At 39.3% G+C, this 19,956-nt stretch overlaps 2 protein-coding genes across 9 annotated transcripts in view; one reads left to right on the top strand and one right to left on the bottom strand.

Annotated features, from left to right (window-relative positions):
• Positions 1-17,874, bottom strand: part of DNAI4 (dynein axonemal intermediate chain 4) — a 104,286-nt gene extending 86,412 nt beyond the window's left edge. Inside the window, 3 exon segments of the mRNA XM_065911239.1 lie at positions 6,169-6,352; positions 17,575-17,691; positions 17,693-17,874. Coding sequence (XP_065767311.1) covers positions 6,169-6,352; positions 17,575-17,691; positions 17,693-17,742 — 351 coding nt within the window. The 5' untranslated portion in view covers positions 17,743-17,874.
• MIER1 (MIER1 transcriptional regulator) overlaps positions 17,855-19,956 on the top strand; it is a 69,385-nt gene continuing 67,283 nt past the window's right edge. For 3 of the 8 annotated variants that reach the window (XM_065911246.1, XM_065911260.1, XM_065911240.1), the window contains exons 1-2: positions 17,855-18,007; positions 19,074-19,174. In XM_065911246.1, the coding sequence (XP_065767318.1) occupies positions 17,941-18,007; positions 19,074-19,174 (168 nt within the window). In that variant the 5' untranslated portion in view covers positions 17,855-17,940. Of the gene's footprint in view, positions 18,008-18,282; positions 18,300-18,328; positions 18,448-19,073; positions 19,175-19,956 lie in introns of those variants that run through there. The other 5 variants (XM_065911254.1, XM_065911270.1, XM_065911316.1 and 2 more) reach the window with 4 other exon arrangements.

The following is a 19,956-nucleotide window of genomic DNA, read 5'->3' as shown; positions in this document are numbered from 1 at the left end:
ATCAAAATTTGGGTAAAATTGATAGAATATGGGCTCCTTCTGTGCATAAACTGCTCTCTCTCCATTTGTTTGGGTCTTAATATCTCACAGTAAAATTTATAGGTAGGTGCATCTTTGTTAAATTTATCCACAAGCATTTAATACATTTTAGTACTATTATACATGGCATCATTAAAAAATATGTATTTTTTGAAATGTGTGCTGCTGGTATATACAAATGTATATTTTTTGTTTTTGATTATTTTTGTTATCCAATAATCTTGCTAAGCTTTTATTAATTTGATAATTACTAGGTGATTTAAAATTTTATATGTAGATAATTGTGTCATCTACAAATATTCAAAGTTCTGTTTCTTCCTTCCCAAATCTTATACTTTACATTTCTTTTTCTTATCATACTGAAATGGTTAAGACTTCGAAGAATGTTGGATAGAAATGGATCCTTCTTGGAAAGGCTTTACCATTGAATATGATCATTGTTTAGGATTTTATAAATAAGGTTAAGGAAATTTCTTGTGATTTCCAGTTTCAGAAGAATCTTTTAAATCTAGAATAAAAATTTAATCTTATCAAATACTGTATTGAGATGATCATATGCTTTTTTTCCATTAAGTTATGAATGTGGTGAATTACACTGATGGCTTTTTAAATGTTAAACCAATATTAATTTCTTGATATAAACTCAATTTTCTTATATTATTTCTTTCTATTGTTATTGAATTTTAATATTTTATTAAGGATTTCTCCATCTATGTTTCCAAGTGAGATTGACTTGTAAAGTTTATTTCTCATACTGTTGTGGTCAGATTTTGATATCAGGATAAGTCTAGCCACATAAAATGTTTTACAGTATGCCCACTTTTCTTGTTCTGTTTTTGTTTGGCATATATCACTAGTGAAACTATATGGGCCTAGAATTATCTTTGATGAAGGATTTTTAAATTATTCATTTCTTTAAGGAAAGCTCCCAATTTTCATTTTTATTTTTCTTTTTAAAATGTTAATTTTTCCATTTTATATTAATTTTCAAATCTTTCAAAATTTAAAATTGGCATAAAGTTACATACAATCTGGAAGAATTACCTTTTTAAGTAGCTTTGAAAGTGCACATATCAGTGGTTTTTAGCCTATTCACAGATATGAGCAACCATCATCACAGTTAACTTTAGAACTACCTCAAGAAGAAACTGCATCCTTTAATTCTGACTCCCAAACACTTTTCTTTCTCCCAGTCCTTGTTGTTGTTATTCAGTGGACAAGACATGCCTGACTCTTCAGACTGTGGACTGTAGCACGCCAGGCTCCTCTGTCCTCCTCCATCACCCGGAGTTTACTCAAATTTACGTCCATTGAGTCAGTGGTACTATCTAATCATATCCTCTGCCGCACCATTCTTTTGCCTTCAGTCTTTCAGTCCAATCTCCCAGTCCTAGGCAACAACTAATGTATTTCATATCTTTATAGATTTCTCCATTCTGGACTTTTATGCAAGTGGAATCACATAGAGTGTGGTATTTTGTAACTGGCTTGTTTCATTTAGCATAACGGTTTCAAGATTCATCCACAATCCTGCATGCATCAGTAGTTCATTCCTTTTTGTGGTTGAAAAATGTTCTACTGTATGAATATATCACATTTTGTTTAGTTATTTGCTCACTGTTGGATATTTGGGTTGTTTCCACTTGCTGACTATTATGAATAGTCAGGGTATGAAGTTTCAGGGTTTGAAATATATCTTAATTTCTCTTGGGTGTATATATCTAGAGGTTGAATTGCCAGGTCATATGGTAACAGTATGTTTAAACTTCTGAGTTACTATGAAACCATTTTCCAAAGTGTCAGGACTATTTTATATTCCTATCAGTAGGGTTCTGATTTCTTGATACCCTTGCCAACAGTTGTCATCTGACTTTTTGATTCTAGCCATCCTAGTGAGTATAAAGTAAAGATCTCACTGGTTTTGATCTGTATTTCTCTGACGACTAATAATGTCATGCATCTTCCCATGTGCTTTTTGATCACTTATATACCTTCTTTAGAGAAATGAGTATTTAAATCCCTTGACCAATTTTTAATTGGGTTATTTTTCTATTATTTTGAGTTGTAATTCTTTATATATTTCATATACAAATCCCTTAATAGACAGATCATTTGCAAATATTTTCTCCCATTCTGTGGGTTGACTTTTTACTTTCTTGATTATGTTCTTCAAAACACAAACATTTTTAATTTTGGTAAAGTTCAATCATCTGCTTTTTTTTTCTTTTGTGGTTCACATTTTTGGTATCATATCTGGGAATCCTTTGCAAAGTCCAAGGTCATGAAGATTTACCACTTCTAAGTTTTTGGTTTCAGCTTTTTGTATAAGTCTTTGATTCATATTGAATTAATTTTTATATGGTATGAGGTAAGGGTCCAACTTCATTCTTTTGAATGTGGCTATCCAGTCATCCCCACACTATTTATTGAAGATCCTCTTAAAACGGTCATGATACCCTTATCAAAAATCAGTTGACCATTGATGTAATAGGTTTATTTCTAGACTCTTAATTCTATTCATTGATCTGTATGTCTATCCTTGTGCCAATCAATACCACACTATCTTGATTTCTGTTGATTTGTAGTAAATTTTGAAAATGGGAAGTGAGAATCTGCTTACTTTATTCTTCTTCTCCAGGAGTATTTTGTCTATGCTGGGTTTCTTGAAATTCCATATGAATTTCAGAATCAATTGTCAATTTGTACAAAGAAGTCTGCTGGTATTTCTAACAAGGATTGTACTGAATCTGCAGATCAGATTGGGGAGTACCACCATTTTACCAATGGTAAGTCTTTCAATTCATAAATTTTGGATGCGCTCCCATTTATTCAGATCATTGTTAATTTCATGCAGTAATGTTTTACAGTTTTTGGAGCTGAAGATGTCACTGCTATTATTAAATTTATTTGTAAGTACTTTATTGTTTTGGATGTTACTGTGAAATTGTTTCCTTAATTTTAAAATTATTCCAAATGTAAAAAGTATAATTTATTTGTATATTGATCGTGTATCCTGCAACCTAGCAGAACTCAGTAGTTAATTTTAATTGTTTGTTTGGCCATGCCACAGCTTATAAAATCCTAGTTCCTTAACCAGGGATTGAGCCTGGGCCACCGCAGTGAGAGGCTCAAGTTTGAACCATTAGACTGCAAGGGAGTTCCCTAGTTTTAATACTTTTTGGTGGGTTTCTTAGGAGTTTATGTACATAACATTATGTCATCTGCAAAGAGAGATTTACCTTTTCCTTTCCAAACTGGTTGCCTTTTTTCCCCCTGCCTAATTGCTATTTTTAGACCCTCCAGTACAACACTGAATAGAAGCGGCAAGAAAATTTTGTCTTGTTCCTGACATCAAAGGGAAAGCATCCAGTTGCCTGCTAAGTTGATGTTAGTGGGTTTTTCATAAATGTCCCTTGACAAGTTGAATTCCCTCTATTATTAGTTTTTTAAGCATTTTTATCATGAAAAGATGTTGGATTTTGCAAAGTGCTTTTTCTAATTCTATTGAGATGATCATCGTTTTTTATTCTACTGATATGAGATGTAGTAAATTACACTGATATTAAGATGTTAAAGTATTTTGCATCCCTGGGATAAACCCCACTTGGTAACTGTTATGGGCTGAATTGTCTCACCCTACCAAAAAATTCATATGTTGAAGCCCTAATTCCCAGACCTCTCAGTGTGACTGAATTTAGTGATAGGGCCATTAAAGAGATAATTAAGTTAACATGAGGTAATCCAATCTGACTAGTGTCCCTAAGGAAGAGGAGATTAGGACATTGTTTAAGCCATCCAGTCTGTGATATTATGTAATGGCAGTCTTATGAAACTAATGCACTCAAGGCATAAAATTCTTTTTACATGTTACTAGATTACTAGTAACTAGGTTTTTCACAATGCTCCTGAGGAAATTCTTTCTTTTTCAAGTAGCTGAAATGGTTTTTTATTAATTTTTTATCATTAATGGATATTGAATTTTTCAAATTATTTTTATCTGTTGTGATAATCACATTTTTTTCAGTCTACTGATAAGACAAGTAGTACTGACTTTTGAATATTAGAACAACCTTGCATGTATTATCTCCTCTTGGTCATGATGCATTATACCTTTTACATAGTGGTGTTGATACTATGTAATATGTACGTAATATACAATAATATATCATTTTACATATAATGTATATGTAGTATATAATGTATATGTAATATGTATATAATTATTATGGACTGAATGTTTTGTGTACCCCCAGATTCATATGCTGGAACTCTAATCCCAGTGTGATGGTATTGGGAGGTGGAACCTTGGAAAGGTAATTAGGTCATGAAGGTAGTGCCCTCACATATGAGATTAGTGCCTTTACAAAAAAAGTTAGAGAGCTAGCTAAATCTCTTTCCTCCATGTTAGGATACAAAGAAAGATGGTAGTCTGCAACCTGGAAGAAAGTCATCACCAGTACCCGACCATTTGCCACTGTAATCTTAGACTTCCAGTCTCCAGAACAATAAAAATTAAGTTTATAAGCCACCCAATCTACAGTATTTTACTATAGCAGCATGAGCTGATTCTTAAGGTCATGAGTAGACTCTCTTCATTCCACTCTAATAATGATGATAGGAGCGAACTGCCAATATTATGCTGTGAGATATGTTAGTTGTATGGTAAAGACTCTTAACAAAATCAATATATCAACATAGGTATACCTCATTTCGGGCTTCCCCAGTGGCTCAGTGGTAGACTTCACCTACAATACTGGAGCCACAGGAGATGTGGGTTTGACCCCTGGGTCGGGAAGATCCCATGGAGGAGGGCACAGCAGCTCACTCCAATATTTTTGCCTGAAGAATCCCAAGGAAGAGGAGCCTGGCAGGCTACAGTCCATGGGGTCGCAGAGTTGGACATGACTGAAGCGATTTAGCACAACACAACATACCTCAGTTTATTGCACTTCACTTTATTGCACTTCAATATTGTGGCTTTTGTAAAATAAATTGAAGGTTTGTGACAACCTTGCATCTAGCAAGACTACTGATACCAGTTTTCAAAAGTATCTGCTCATTTTGAGTCTCTGTGTCACATTTTGGTAATTCTCACAATATTTTAAATATTTTAATTATTATTTTATTTGTTACAGTAATCTGTGACCAGTGCTCTTTGATGTTAACTATGATTCACTGAAGGCTGAGAAGATGGTTAGCATCAGTTCAGTTCAGTTCAGTCACTCAGTTGTGTCTCTTTGTGACCCCATGAACCGCAGCACACCAGGCCTCCCTGTCCATCACCAACTCCTGGAGTCCACCTAAACCCATGTCCATTGAGTTGGTGATGCCATCCAACCATCTGATCTTCTCTTGTCCCCTTCTCCTCCTGCCTTCAATCTTTCCCAGCATCAGGGTCTTTTCCAATGAGTCAGCTCTTCACATCAGGTGGCCAAAGTTTTGGACTTTCAGCTTCAACATCAGTCCTTCCAATGGACACCCAGGACTGATCTCCTTTAGGATGGACTGGCTGGATCTCCTTGCAGTCCAAGGGACTCTCAAGAGTCTTCTCCAACAAGCATTAAAGATTTTTTAAATTAAGTCATCTACATTGGAATTTTTAGACATAATTCTATTGTACACTCTATTTATAGACTACAGTATAACAAACATAATTTTTATATGCACTGGGAAGCCAAAAAATTTACGTGACCCACTTTATTGTGATATTTGTATTCCAGTGTATTATTCCAACTGAACCTATAATATCTCTGAGGTATGCCTGTACTGTATTAGAAGTAAGTTATTGTTTCAAAGCAGCATACTTCCCTGGTGGTTCAGTGGTTAAGATGCTGCCTTTCAATGCAGGGGGCATGGGCTCAGTCCCTGGTTGGGGAGCTAAGATCCCACATGCCCTGTGGTGCAGAACAAATGGTGCTAGAAAACTTGAATACCTCTATGCAAAAGCAGCAACAGCTGACCATACCTTATACCATATACAAAGATTAAGTCAAAATGGATCACAGACCTAAGTATAAAACCTAAAAAGAATTTCAAAAAAAACCCCAGCATACTTTCTACCTTTTACATTTCAATCAAGTTCTTACCAGCATCATTTTCAAACAAATTTGGAATTCTAAAGAATATTACCTGTGTGATTGTCTTTGCAGAGGAAATAGTCATTTTTTCTACTTGTTTTGCTTCAGGTAGAATCGTCATGTTTTTTGACATAGCCATTCTGCTTTGGTTTGCACCAGCATATCCTCCTTTCATTAGAGCTCCTTTGCTTGCACCAACAAAGCTAATAGACTTCCTTGGCGCTAAGCCAACGTTTCTGTCAGGAAAAGAAAATATAACACAGAAGATCCAGGATTGAAGAAATATTAGCCAACAGAAAAAAAAGCAAACTTTCACTTAGAAACATGGAAACAATCTGATCATATAAACAAGAAAAAAATAGTAGCCACTTGAGAGCTCATTATATGTAAGCATAGTTCTAGAATGTTTACCATCACTGTGTCATTTTTTCCTCACAATAATTCTAAGAGGTTGCTATAACATTATTTTATTTAAACCATAAAGGCTTAGAGGGAAGCATTCCTACTAGAGTTGAAATTTGAAACCCAGACAGTCAGATCAAAAGTCTACACTTACTTCTCTGGGTCTGTTTCCTTATCTGTAAGATGGGGGTAATAATAGTATCTAACGGCTTCCCAGGTGGCTCAGTGATAAAGAATTCACCTGCCAATGCAGGAGACATGGGTTCAATCCTTGGGTCAGAAAGATCCCCTGGAGGAGGAAATGGCAACCCACTCCAGTATTCTTGCCAGGACAATCCCATGGACAGAGGAACCTGGTGGGCTACAGTCCATGGGGTCGCAAAGACTCAGACACAAGTGAGCAACACATAGGTTATTATGAGGATTAAATGTATTCCTTTCTACATTATGGTTAGGAAATGCATGACAGATAGTAATCATAAATAGGTGTAGACTGCAGTTATGTAGGCAGATTGAAGCATGAGTAATAAAACCTGGGAAAGAATATCATGTTCCTGCCTGAACAATTACAGAATAAATTTTATTAAGAGAAAATATAATCAAAATATTTGCATCCAGGAGTAGAAGTATGATTTCACTTTTGGATCAATTCTCCAAATTCCTTAAGACAAAAACCTAGTCATTCTTTCATTCTAGTACTCTAATTGTGCTGCAGACTTCTATAAAATAAGAATGATTATCCTTTAAATTATAAAAAGGCAGTGTGTTTCCAAAGAAAACATTTTAAACAATAGTTTTACTTTCCAAATCATAACAAGATCAGACAAGAATACAATACTTTAAAATGACCACAATCTGCTTTTCACATTTTATTTTTCTTCATAGCATTTATTACTACTGACACATTGTATGTTGTCGTATACTCTACTAGAACGTAAGCATCTTTAGGGCTAGAACTTTGTCTTGTTCATTGCTCTATCACTAGTACAAAAGACAGTACCTAGTATATTGTGGGCACTGTTGTTTAGCTGCTAAGTCTTGTTCGACTCTTTTGCATCCCCATGAACTGTAGCCTGTCAGGCTCCTCTGTCCGTGGGATTTTTCCAGGCAAGAATACTGGAATGGGTTGCCATTTCCTCCTTCAGGGGATCTTCCTGACCCAGGGATTAAACCTGCATCTCCTGTCTCCTGCATAGGCAGACAGGTTCTCACCACTAGCGCCACCTGGGAAGCCCTTAACTGATGTGCTTGCTCAGTCGCACATCAATTCCTCTGCCAGTGGCAAATCCCAGTGCTTTTCCTTGGGATTCCCTCCTCTTGGTATCTATAAGTGATAAACCATTTTTTTTAATGGCAATGATATCTTGATCTGTTGTCCTTACTGTTCCTGAAATATTAACACACTGCATTTAACTCAGCCCGTGTGGATAAGTGAAGCTAGAGAAAAAACATCTAACCATGATGCCAGGTCTCATTTTAAATTAAAATTGTTAAAGTGGGTCCTTAATGTGACAGCAATCACACTGCATTACCTTGGTTAATTTTTTACTACCCCTTCTAAAGTCATTATTTCACACTTCTTGAATATCAACATTTCCTCTCCTATGTTACCTTCAGCTAACTAGATGAGAAAGCTGAAGCAATCAGATAACTTTCAAATACTCCCACTGTTACATCTGTGCACTTGCCTCTCTCTCTGTGTCTATATTCCGTTTCTCCTGTTACTCTGAAAGAGTTATCCATGATTCTTGACTAGGTCAATTCCTCTACATGTGTTCCAGATTCCATTCCTTCTTGCCTATTTATGGATATTGCTCTAGTCATTCTCTCATGCGTCATAAGCTTCTCTCTACTGGATTATTCCTTGTCTAGTAAACCTAATTCTCTTGTAGTCTTTCCCTTTTTCTGTCAAAGGTAATGTTTTTCTTCCAGTTGTTCAGGTGAAAAAAACTTCAAAATATATCCCAAATCTAATCATTTGTCATTACTCTTTGTTACCACTATCATGATCCAAACACTATCCTCTCTCTCTTGGATTACTGCAGAAGCCTTCTAATTGATCTTCTCACTTAACCTAAATTCCCTGACGTCTATTCTTCACATGGTAACCACAGTGATCCTTAAAAACACAAGTTATATCATATCACTGCTCTGTTTCCCATCTCATTCAGAGCAAAAACCTAAAATTTTACTGTAACCTAAAAAGTCCTACATGCATTTAGATTGAGCTCTGATTTCATGATCAATACTTTCTCCCTTGTTTACTCTGCTTCAGTCACATTGTCCTCCTTGGTATTTTTCACACATGCCAGGCCTTTCCAGTTGCTATTTCCTCTGCCTGAAATGTTCTTCTCACACATGTACATGTTTAGCATCCTTTCTGTCTCCAGGTCTTAAAGTCACATTCTTAATGTGGACTTCTCCAGCTCCCCTATCTAAAATGTCCCCTATCTAAAATATCTAAAATACCCCTCAAATACTTCATATCCCCTCCCTTAATTTTTCTCCTTAGTACTTCCTACTAACATATTTTTACTTAATTAACTTATGAATTAGATGTTCCCCACCTGACCCCCCAACCCTGAGAATCTAAGCTCCACAAGTTTAGGGACTTTGTGCTCTTTTGTTGCCTGCTGTATCCCTAGTGCCTACAATAGTACCCAATACACAGTAGCTGTATAATAAAAAAAATTGCTGAATCAATTCCCAAATCATTATATCCAATCCAAAACAGTCTCTCAATCTTCATATTCAAATGCTTACCCACCTAACTGGATAGCTCCAGCTAAATGTCTTCTAGACATCTCAAGCTAAGTAAATACATAATGAAATCATATCACATTTACTCATAAACCAGTCCTTCCTCTTTTATTCCCTACAGGGACCAAATAGAAACAAATTAGTAATGATGTTGCATTTACCAATTAGGTAGTTACTGTGATCTAATGAGAATCCTCAGTAAACTCTCCCAAATTTTCAGACTGTAAGTTTTATGGGAAGGAGCCACGTTTATTGTCTACCGTGAAAGCTCCATCTCTTAGTACTCTGCCTGATATAGTGGTAAATTTGACACAGAAAATACCAGTAAATTTAAAAAACTGAAATAAGTTCTTGTAGTCAATTATGTTAGAAATTTATGGTACATATCTAGCCTAGCTGTGTTTGAAAACAGATACTTTTAATAGAGGCAAATTAGTGGGCAATGAATAGGAAGACATTCAGGAGATATTCACTTTGAAAGTTTTGCCTGAAAAACAGTCATGATACAAGAGGTATGTAGCTGTAGGTTCCTGAGTTTCTGAAGCAGAGACTTAATCTATTTTGTTCACACCTATTTCTTCAGTACCTAGGGCAGTAACTGGAAAATATAATGCATTCTATATAATCGCTATCTATATAATGAACATCTGATGATCACTTCTATGAAAAAACAGACTAATGACATTAAAGCATGCAACACATACATGAATCTCATGATGAAATAACCACAGGAGGAAAGGAGTGGCTTAAGAAAAAGTGTCTTTATTATTCTCTTTTTATTTTAATGAGATGAAGGTAGAAAGTTCAATCTAAACCAAATCAATTTCTTTCATTTATCCAACTGTTATTTATAAAATTACTGTGCATAAGGCTACATGCTGGCAGGGACACAATATGAATCCGATATGGGCCCTAAGGAGTTGACAGTCTTAATAAGAGAAAAAACATATATATGATTATAATGCAAGTACAAAAGTGTATTTGCCTCAAAAGACTCACACATAAGATATAACGAAAGTTGCGGTAAACATTACCTTGGGTGAGAGGAGTAAGCAGAGAAATCAGGAAGATGGCATTTGAGTCAGGCATAAATGTAGGTCAAATTCAAAAGAAGTGTATGTGGTGTGTATGTATGTGTGTTTGTGTCTGATGCAGCTGCAGGTGAGGAGGGATGAGGGTATTGGAGCAGGACAGGAAATACACCCTGAGCAAAGCTCATTGTGAACAATAAAAGTAGAAAAGCAGGTGGTATATACAGGGACTCTTAAATGATTTGATTAGATGCATGAAGGAAAATAAGTTAAGCTTTGAAAAAATAAAATGGCCAGGCTAAGTCTTTGAAATTTACTAAGCAGGCAAGAGAGTGCCTTTGAGAGAGAAGAGTAAGCTGCTCAAAATTATGTTTCAGAAAAATTTAGCTATATATGGTACACATTAGAAGCAAGAAGACCGTTAGTTACAATGCTATGGAAATAGGCAAGGTGAGAAGTAATCAAAGTTTAACCAAAGTTCTACATTTGGGTGGGCAAATGTAGAAACAAATCCTAGATAAAGCATGTATTAGATGTATCTTTTTATTTTCTGTATTTTAATGTTTTGATATCTAGGAACTTGATGCACCTGAAGGGACTGCCCCTCCCAGGGCTAATCAATTCTTATGCATGGTAAGGGACTTGCCTACAAGTACACCATTTATATTGGCTTCCCAGGTGAAGAACCTGGCTGCCAATGAAGGAGACATAAGAGACTCAGTTTCCATCCCTGGGTCCGGAAGATCCCCTGCAGGAGCGCATAGCAATGTACTCCAGTATTCTTGCCTGGAGAATCCCATGGACAGAGGAGCCTGGCGGGCTAAAGTCCATAGGGTTGCACAGACGGACATGACTGAAGCGACTTACCATGCACACACCATTTATATGCAAACCAATCAATCCAGAGTCCATACTCTCAACCTCCTCCTTCAGCAGGCCCTCAGAGACCTCACTCTCTGAGTCACTATCCACTTGCTATAATCAGTGCAAAGACAGGAACCAGAAACCTAGGGATAGGCCTGATACCCAGAACCTTTAAAATTATTCAAACAAGCTATTCCTACATCTGCTTATTCTGGTTTGTGCATTCCTTGCCATGGAAGCCACAATAAAGCTTCTTGCCCAGGTTTTCCTCTTGCTAATTCTACATCCTGCCTGACCCTGGTGCCTCTTCATGTGCCCCTCTATGTGGTTCAGCATGCCATGCCTCCTGGTTTTAGGGATCTATGAGTATTTAAAAACAAACTGCTTCCTTTATGGTAGTTCTTTCTGTGTCTGTTTCTTACCATACTCAATTAAAACACAGTCCAAATACCCTTAAAACACAGCAGACACAGAACTAATGCTTGCATGCATGCTAGGTCGCTTGTCATGTCCGACTCTGCAACTCTATGGGCTGTAGGCCACCAGGCTCCTGTGTCCATGGGATTCTCCAGGCAAGAATACTGGAGTGTGCCGCCAGGCCCTCCTCCAGGGGATCTTCCTGACACAAGGATTGAACTTGTGTCTCTCCTGTCTCCTGCACTGGCAGGCAGGTTCTTCACTGCTAGCACCACCTGGGAAGCCCTACAGAACTAACCGGATTCTGTAACTGATAATAACTATGCTGATTAACATTTAAACTTCAAAGTACTTCCACTTATTTTTGTAATTCTTTTACTTATTTCACCCTTTAAAAATGGAAATATAATTGACCCACAACACTGTTAGTTCTAGGAGCACAATATTGTGATTCAGCATTTCTATACATTACTAATGATTACCACTCTAATTCAATTCTTATAATAACTTATTAGATATTTAATTGCCATGTTTTACATGTGAACAAACTTAGGTCAATTTAAATGCCCAAACTCATCCAATAACTCACAGACCATGTGTTCCTGAACAGCTTTCTTAAATTGTTTCTTTCCTCATACATAAATTAAGGTTAATAATAGTACTGGCCTCATAAAGTTAAGGTCATGATTAAATTAGCCTTTATTTCTAAAGCACAATAAGAAGTTAAATTGTAGACATGTTCAATATTACATACTGTGAGTGCTAATCTGGTGGAGTTGTTTGGTAGCAGTTGAAAATCAAGAGGAAAGTGAATTTCAAGGAACAGAAATGAGAACTAGAGATACAGATTTGAGAAACTTTCATGGAGATGGTAATAAATGAACTGAGTTCCAAAATAAAAACCTAGAGCTACAAAGAGAAGGTAATAGGGCCAAGGAGAGAAACTGGAAGTAGAAGGTAAAACTAGAAAATAGGCACCTAGCCCAGTAATAAGTGAACCAGTTCAGGGCTGGTTCAGGGTTAAAGAGGGGGAAATTGATATTGTTAAATGCTGTGAGAGGTGAAAAGCAAGCCCACTGAATTTGGTGACTTTTGAAACCTTTAGGTTACTCATTATTGACCTCAGTAATTTTCATACAGCAGTGGAGACAACAGAATGCAAAGATTAAAAGAGTAAACACAGATACTTGTGGTTTATGGTCTGACATGTAAAGGCTGCAAAAGACATCCATCCAGTACTCACAAGAAAAGGCTTAGCAAACTGAAAATCAATGGGGTCTTCTTAGACCCATCAGAGAATTGAGGTTACATGCAAACCCCTGTACTGAAAGAGATATAGGAATAACAGAATCACAACTTACTGAAACTGCCACTAGAGCTAACAAGTGGAAGGAAAACCTAACTGGCAATAGCCTAATTGCTGAAAAATGAGTGTAGACTAATTCAAAAGAGAAAAAATTGCTGGGGGCCTAGCCTTAGGGAGGCCCCCACACTTTTATCAAGTTTTACCTTCAGGAGCTCCAGCAAGCTCCCAGGATGAAGGTCAGAGTAAAATTCCCTGATAGTTTCAGCAGGGGGGACAGGAAGTAACCATTCTGAAATATAAATAGAATGTTCACTCTTAACAAAGGCCTGCCCTCAAGGAAAACCATTTTACCAGAGCCTAAGCAACAAGGGGAAAGGGAAATACCTTACTTTAAGTAACCTTCTGGTTCCACCTAAAAAAAAAAATCCTGAGAATTACTTATGAAGGTCATGGCCCAGGGGAAAAGGCCCACTAAACGATTAAGACCTAATCATAGGATTAAGGCACACTTCTCTCTGCCTTCCCATTCTCACCCAGCCATCTTACCACATCAACAGGGCTCCTGTATAACAGGGGATTACAATGGGAAGAACTGCAAGGCTCAGACTCTAAGCAGGAGTCTCCAGGGAAACCTAAAAACCAGAGGAGACAAAAAAACCACGACACTAGAGGAAACTGAAGTCTCAGAAACCTACAGCTACAGTAAACAGCCTGATTCCTAAGCAAATAAACATAAAACTTCACACTAAGTGCTTCCTTATCTCAGTTCATATTACCTGATGCAACATGTTTAGCTTTCAACAAAATACATGGCATACCAAAAGGCATAAAGCAGTCTGAAGAAACAAGCATTAGAGCCACAACAGACAGGACAGAGATTTTGGAATTGTTAAGACTGGGAATTTAAAATAATTATGATTAATATGCTAAAGATCCTAAAGCAAAAAGTGAGTAACACACAAGAACAGATAAAAACTACTCCCCCCCTCGCCCACACAAATCAAAAGGAAACGAATAGATAAACTGGGCAAAGAGGGAGATAAGAGCATTGAAGAAAGCACTAGTGATGTTTTTTCACTACAGTGGAAGATTGTCCAATACAGACAACCCCCAAACTATGATTTTTCGACTTTACAATGTTGTGAAGGTAATACATGCTCATTAGAAATCCTACTTTGAATTTCTTTTCCTGGGCCAACAATATAAAATGATACTCCCACAGCTCTCAGTCAATCGTGCAATCACAAGGGGAGGCAACAAATAGAACCATTTTGTACCCACACATTTATTTAATTTTCAGTATTGAATAAACTGTATGAGATATTCACCACTTTATTAGAAAACAGAGTTTGTGTTAGACGGTTTAGTCTAACTAACTATAGGCTGAAGTGTTCAGAGCATGTTTAAGGTAGGCTATGCTAAGTATGCTTCCCTGTTGGCTCTGATGGTAAAGAATCCGCCGACAATGCAGGAGACTGGGGTTTGACCCCTGGGTCAGGAAGATCCCCTGGAGAAGGGAATGGCTGCTCACTCCAGTGTTCTTGTCTGGAGAATTCCATGGACAGAGGAGCCTGGAGGGCTACAGCCTATGGGGTCACAAAGACTCGACTGAAGCAACTTAGCACATGTGCCCATGATGTTTGGTAGGCTCAGTGTATTAAGTCCATTTTCTATTTAATGATATTTTCAACTTAAGATGGGTTTACTGGGACATAACCTCATGGTAAGCTGAGGAAAATCTGTATTGTTAAGCCAATAGGAAAGACCCAATATAGGAAACACTGGAGTGGGAAAGTGAAAAATTGATAAATACATGTTTCATGAGATCCTTTCTGAGATGAGTATTAAATCCTAAACTGAGAAAGCTGAGAAATAATATATTAGGTCAAACCAATGGTTGTAAACTTTATTATGTAAGAAATTTTGTTTTTAATTAGATAATATGGATACCTGAAAAAGTGAAGGTTATGCTACTTCCTATCTCCCACCCCACTTCAGTTCAGTCACTCAGTTATGTCCGACTCTTTGTGACCCTATGGATTGCAGCATGCCAGGCTTCCCTGTTCATCAATTCCCAGAGCTTGCTCAAACTCATGTTCATGAGTCAGTGTCCATCTCCCACCCTACTCTTTCCTGAATAGGTAATCTCCCATGAATGTGTCATTGTTTAAGAAATCCCCAAGGGAATTTTTCTAACATTCTCTCAGGTACTATGAGAGTTTTATGACTTTTTAAGAATTTACATGAAATCTACTTAATTTTACTTTGAGATTTCCAGACCAACAAGTAAAAAAAACCAGACAAGATGAACAGTAACCAATGTTACTAAAGTATATATTACACTCATTTGTTTGCTGCCAGCAAATATTTATTATCTTCAGTCTAGGCAACAGGAGTGAACAAAACAAAAACCTCTGCCTTCATGGAGTACATCACAGCTTGGATGAAAATAGATTAACAAAAAAGTACATAATATACCAAACAGAATAAACTTTTTGAAGAACAATAAAGCAAGTTGAGGAACTGGAAGCATTGGGAAGAGTATATTATTTTATGTTGGGTAGTTAGAGAAGGACTCTTTGATAAGGTGACAGATGAAAAAAACAAATGAATTATGAAATGACTAAGGGTACAATATTCTAAAGAACAGCAAATGCTGTTGAAGAGGTCCTGAAGTGGGAAAAGGTGCTTGATGCTGTTGTGAAACAATACAGAGTATAACTAGCCAAGGGGAAGAGTCCAAGGTGAGATCCTGTGTGGCCTACAGAGGATGAGCTATTATTCTGAGTGAAATGGGAAGAATCGGAAAACTTTTGAGAAGAGACACAGTGATTACGATGTTGAATGAAGGTGACGGTAAAGAGACCATTTAGGAGTTTACTGCAATGTGACTGTTACTGACACTGGAGTGGTAGTCTGGACTTATTTTGCAGGCAGAGATGGTAGAAACTACTGGTGGATGGGGGTATTGAGATGTCAAATGTAAACTAAGGTTTTTTTACTGAGTAACTGGAAGAATGGAAATTGTCATTTACTGAAATGGGAGACTGCAGATTTGATTAGAGGGGGAAATAAGTTCAGTTTTAAATATGAATTTTGAGATGCCCATTAACTTCTAAGTGCAGCTATCTGATTTTAAGCCTGTTTTCTTGGGAGAGGTATTGACTGGAGAGAAAAACTTGTAAACTGTGAGCACATGGGTAATTTTTAAAGGCAAAAAACAAGAGTGAAGAGAAAAGGTTGTAAGACTGACTGACTCCATCAACACTCCAATATTTAGATATGCGAGAGACTGAAGACCTAACAGCAAAGTATTTTGAAAAGCAGCAGGCATAGAGCACGGAGAAGGCAATGGACCCCACTCCAGTCCTCTCGCCTGGAAAAGCCCATGGGCGGAGGAGCCATAGCTGCAGTCCACGGGGTCGCAAAGAGTCGGACACGACTAAGCGACTTCACTTTCACTTTTCAATTTCATGCACTGGAGAAGGAAATGGCACCCCACTCCAGTACTCTCGCCTGGAAAATCCCAGGGACGGGGGAGCAGGGTGGGCTGCTGTCTATGGGGTTGCCCAGAGTCGGACACGACTGAAGCGACTTAGCAGCAGCAGCAGGCATAAAGCAAGAGGAGAATTAGGACAGTGGTGTCCCAGAAACCAAATGAAGTGATTCAAAACTCAGGAAGTGGTAAATTAGATCAAAGCTGCTGATGGCTGAGTTAAGAAACAGAAATGGCCATCACACTTGGCTGGACAGTTATTGCTGACCTTCACACAAGCTGTTTTTAGTGGAGTGGTAGGACAGACAAACCTTGGTGGCTCAGATGGTGAAGAATCTGCCTGCAGCGAAGACCTGGGTTTGATCCCTGGGTTGGGAAGATACCGTAGAAAAGGGAACGGCTACCCACTCCAGTATTCTTGCCTGTAGAATTCCACTGGACAGAGAAGCCTGGTTGCTACAGCCCATAGGATGGTGAAGAGTCGGACACGACTGAGTAACTAACACTTTCATGTTTCAGGATGGACAAAAACCTGAGTACCATATCCAAGACAAAAAAGAAGATTCTCTCCCAACACCTTTCAAACAAGTTCTGCTCAAGAAAGATTAGCTGAGCTGGAAGAGATTGCAGAGGGGAGATGCTGAGGGTTTGAGGAGAACAAAAGTGATCTGGAAGTGTGGGAGAATGAATCAATTAGGAAATTTTAGTGGAATAGATAGACTAAGCGACCATTTGAAGTTTTAAGCGAGACAACTGTAAAGCTGTGGGCTTCTGTCCAGCCCTTAATCCAACTGCTCAGAACAACAGAAGGTTGTAAGCTGTAATGAGTTTTAAGGCAGGATGGTATGAGAAGGCGTAAAAAAAACCTCGACTACAGAGCATAGTAATGTTCAGTCTGGTGGCTCACAGAAGCTGAGAGATTGAACATCTGGGTACAGCTTGAAGGCAAGTTGGAGAGAAATAAACCACCACACCGGGAATGCCAGGAGGAATGGTGGTTCTAAACAAACTAGGTCTTTCCCCAAAAGAGGTTTGGAAAAGGCTGTACTATGCCAAGGAAGGAGGCATTGCCACCTCGGAGGTTACAAGGTTGCTGACTCAACACAGATGAAGAGGTAAGTTCTAAAAGGGTTCCCTCCGGGACCCAAGGGAATGGACTAAAGTTTTAGCGTCCGAACTTACACCCCGATGCTCGGCTGCCTGCGGCTATTTACTGGAGAGGTGGGCATGGTGGCGACTGGCTGGGGAATGGTCAACCGCCCTTTTTCCTCGCTGCTTCTGAAGCCCCTGTACCCCAAAGCCGGCGTTAGCGGCTCTGGCGAAGGCACGGGAATGTTCGCCGGGCGTCATGGAGACGGGGGAGCCCTGGCTCAACAAGCGGCCGCGCGGTTGGCTGGCGACTGGAGGCCGAGGAGGAGGGAGGAGGCGGAGGGGAGGGCAGAGGGTTGGTGGAGCAGGAGGAAGCTCCGGACGACGACTAGAAGAAGGAGGCGGGCGGCCCGGGCCTCAGGCCCCTCCCAGGCTCTGAGTCTCCCGGGCTGCAGGCGGATGGATGGGGCTTCTTCAGGCGGTGGTGGCAGCAGCGGAGGTGGCGGCGGCGGCAGCAGCAGCGGCTGTAAGTGCAGCCTCCATAAACCATCTCTCCTCTCCTAGTCCTGTTCGGGATGAGGGGCTACCGAGGTGTCCTCGGTCTCCTTTCTCTCCTTCCCCTCCCCCACCGCAGAGTACCGCCCGGAAGACCCTTCACTTCCGGGGAGGGGCTAAGAGTGCGCGCCCAGCGGGCTGCCCCTCCCGGAGTGGCGCCGGCCACCCAAGGCGCATGCGCAGCCCCTCTCCACCGCCCACCCCTGCCTAACTGGGTCTTTTGCTTTGGCGTTGGCGGCGGCGCGCTGGGAATCCGCTGCGGAGTGAGTTCGCCTCGCCCTGTCCGCTTCCGCCCCTTGCTCCAGTCGGCCCAGGAACCGGGTCGGCCGCTGTGGCCCCGCCTCTTTCGCTCTGTATCTCCGGGTCTTGTCTCAGCCCAGGGAGACTCCTACTCCCACTGCATCCCTGGTGGTGAGCAGGGTCCTGGGCAAACGGGTCCTGGGCAGAGCAGCCCTTTTCGGAGGGAGTAAGGGAGGGAGGAGAGGCCCGAAGAGGGCATTGTTGTGAGGGAAAGAGGTCCTCGCAGGCCGCGGGAGGATCCCTGGGGACAGATGCCTCCCCCACCTTTGAATGGCCTTGTTCTTTCAGCTTTTGGTGGAAAGATCTCTGGCCTGGAGACCAGTTCTAGTGCTCGTTTGCTGTGTGACCTTGGGCGAGTCACTACTTCTCTCTGGGCCCCAGTTATCCCTAAAACTTCCTCCAACGCTAAAACTCTTTAATTTTGCAGTAAAGCTTATGCAGTTACAAGACTGGCCGATCTGCTGAGGCCGCTTAGCCGAGGTGACCCGGACTTGAGTGAACCTTTCTTCAGTCATGGGTGGAATGAGGCGACCTATTTATTGAGTCACTTTTATTCCTTTATCATCAGTTGCAAATTGCATGACTCAAGGCTCATTAATGTTTTTCTAAAATTATAATGGGATTCCTGTCCTAATTCCTGGCTGTCTTTAAAAATTAAGAGATGGGGTGAATAATGAGCTTGTAAGATCGTCGTCTCCAGTCTCGTTACTACTGAGGCTCTCTTTCCTTTGATCCAGATGGTGTGGTGGCTCGATTCTCCCAGTGCCTGGCTGAGTTTCGGACGTGGTTAAGAACCAACTGGTTGAGGTTCAATGCAGACAAGACGGATGTGATGCTGGTAGGCAGGGGCACACTTGGAGATTAAGGGAGGGAAAGTCCAAACTCCCTCAAGTATATAAATGTTACATTACTCTTCCAGTGTTTGAGAACGGTTGATGGGCCAATAATTTCCAGAGTTTGGATGAAATTAAAAAGTCATGTCAACGATATTATTAAAATACCAGTCTGTGATAATTTGATAAAATGGAGCCACTGGATAAAACTGTATGTAAAAATTACGAAAAGGAAAACCAGAACTGTTCTTTGCAGAACCAAAAAGCTATATACGTGTTTTGGGGTGGCGTTAATAAAAAACCGAGAAAAAGATGATGCTAATTGTTGCATGGATGTGGGACTTCCAATGTAATAATGCATTAATGCTTTGTAATTTACATGCTGCCTACTACCATAAAGGTAAAACTCTCAATTTATCTAAAATGTCATTTTCAAAAATAGGTGAAGTTTTTGACATGTAGGTGTTCTCCATCGAATTAGTAGTTACCCATAAATTTTTACCTGCACATCATGTGCAAGCTGTCACTTTTAAATAAAAATTTAAGGAAATAGTCTCAAAAGGGACTCTGAAAATTGTTAGATACAGAATTTGGTTTTAGAGTTTTGAATATACTGTATTAATCTATTTCATTCAAACAGCCCCAGAGTCTAAATTGTTGCAGATTATTTTCTTGATGCATTTTGAGAGGTACTTTTTTAAATTGCACAACATGTATATATAGTATTCCTTATATCTGAATCAGGTATTAGTCCTGAATAAAAAGATATATTCCTTAGGTACATGTA

This window comes from Muntiacus reevesi, chromosome 1 (genome assembly GCF_963930625.1).
Source record: "Muntiacus reevesi chromosome 1, mMunRee1.1, whole genome shotgun sequence".
Lineage (NCBI taxonomy): Eukaryota > Metazoa > Chordata > Mammalia > Artiodactyla > Cervidae > Muntiacus > Muntiacus reevesi.
This window is presented reverse-complemented; position numbering and strand designations above follow the sequence as displayed.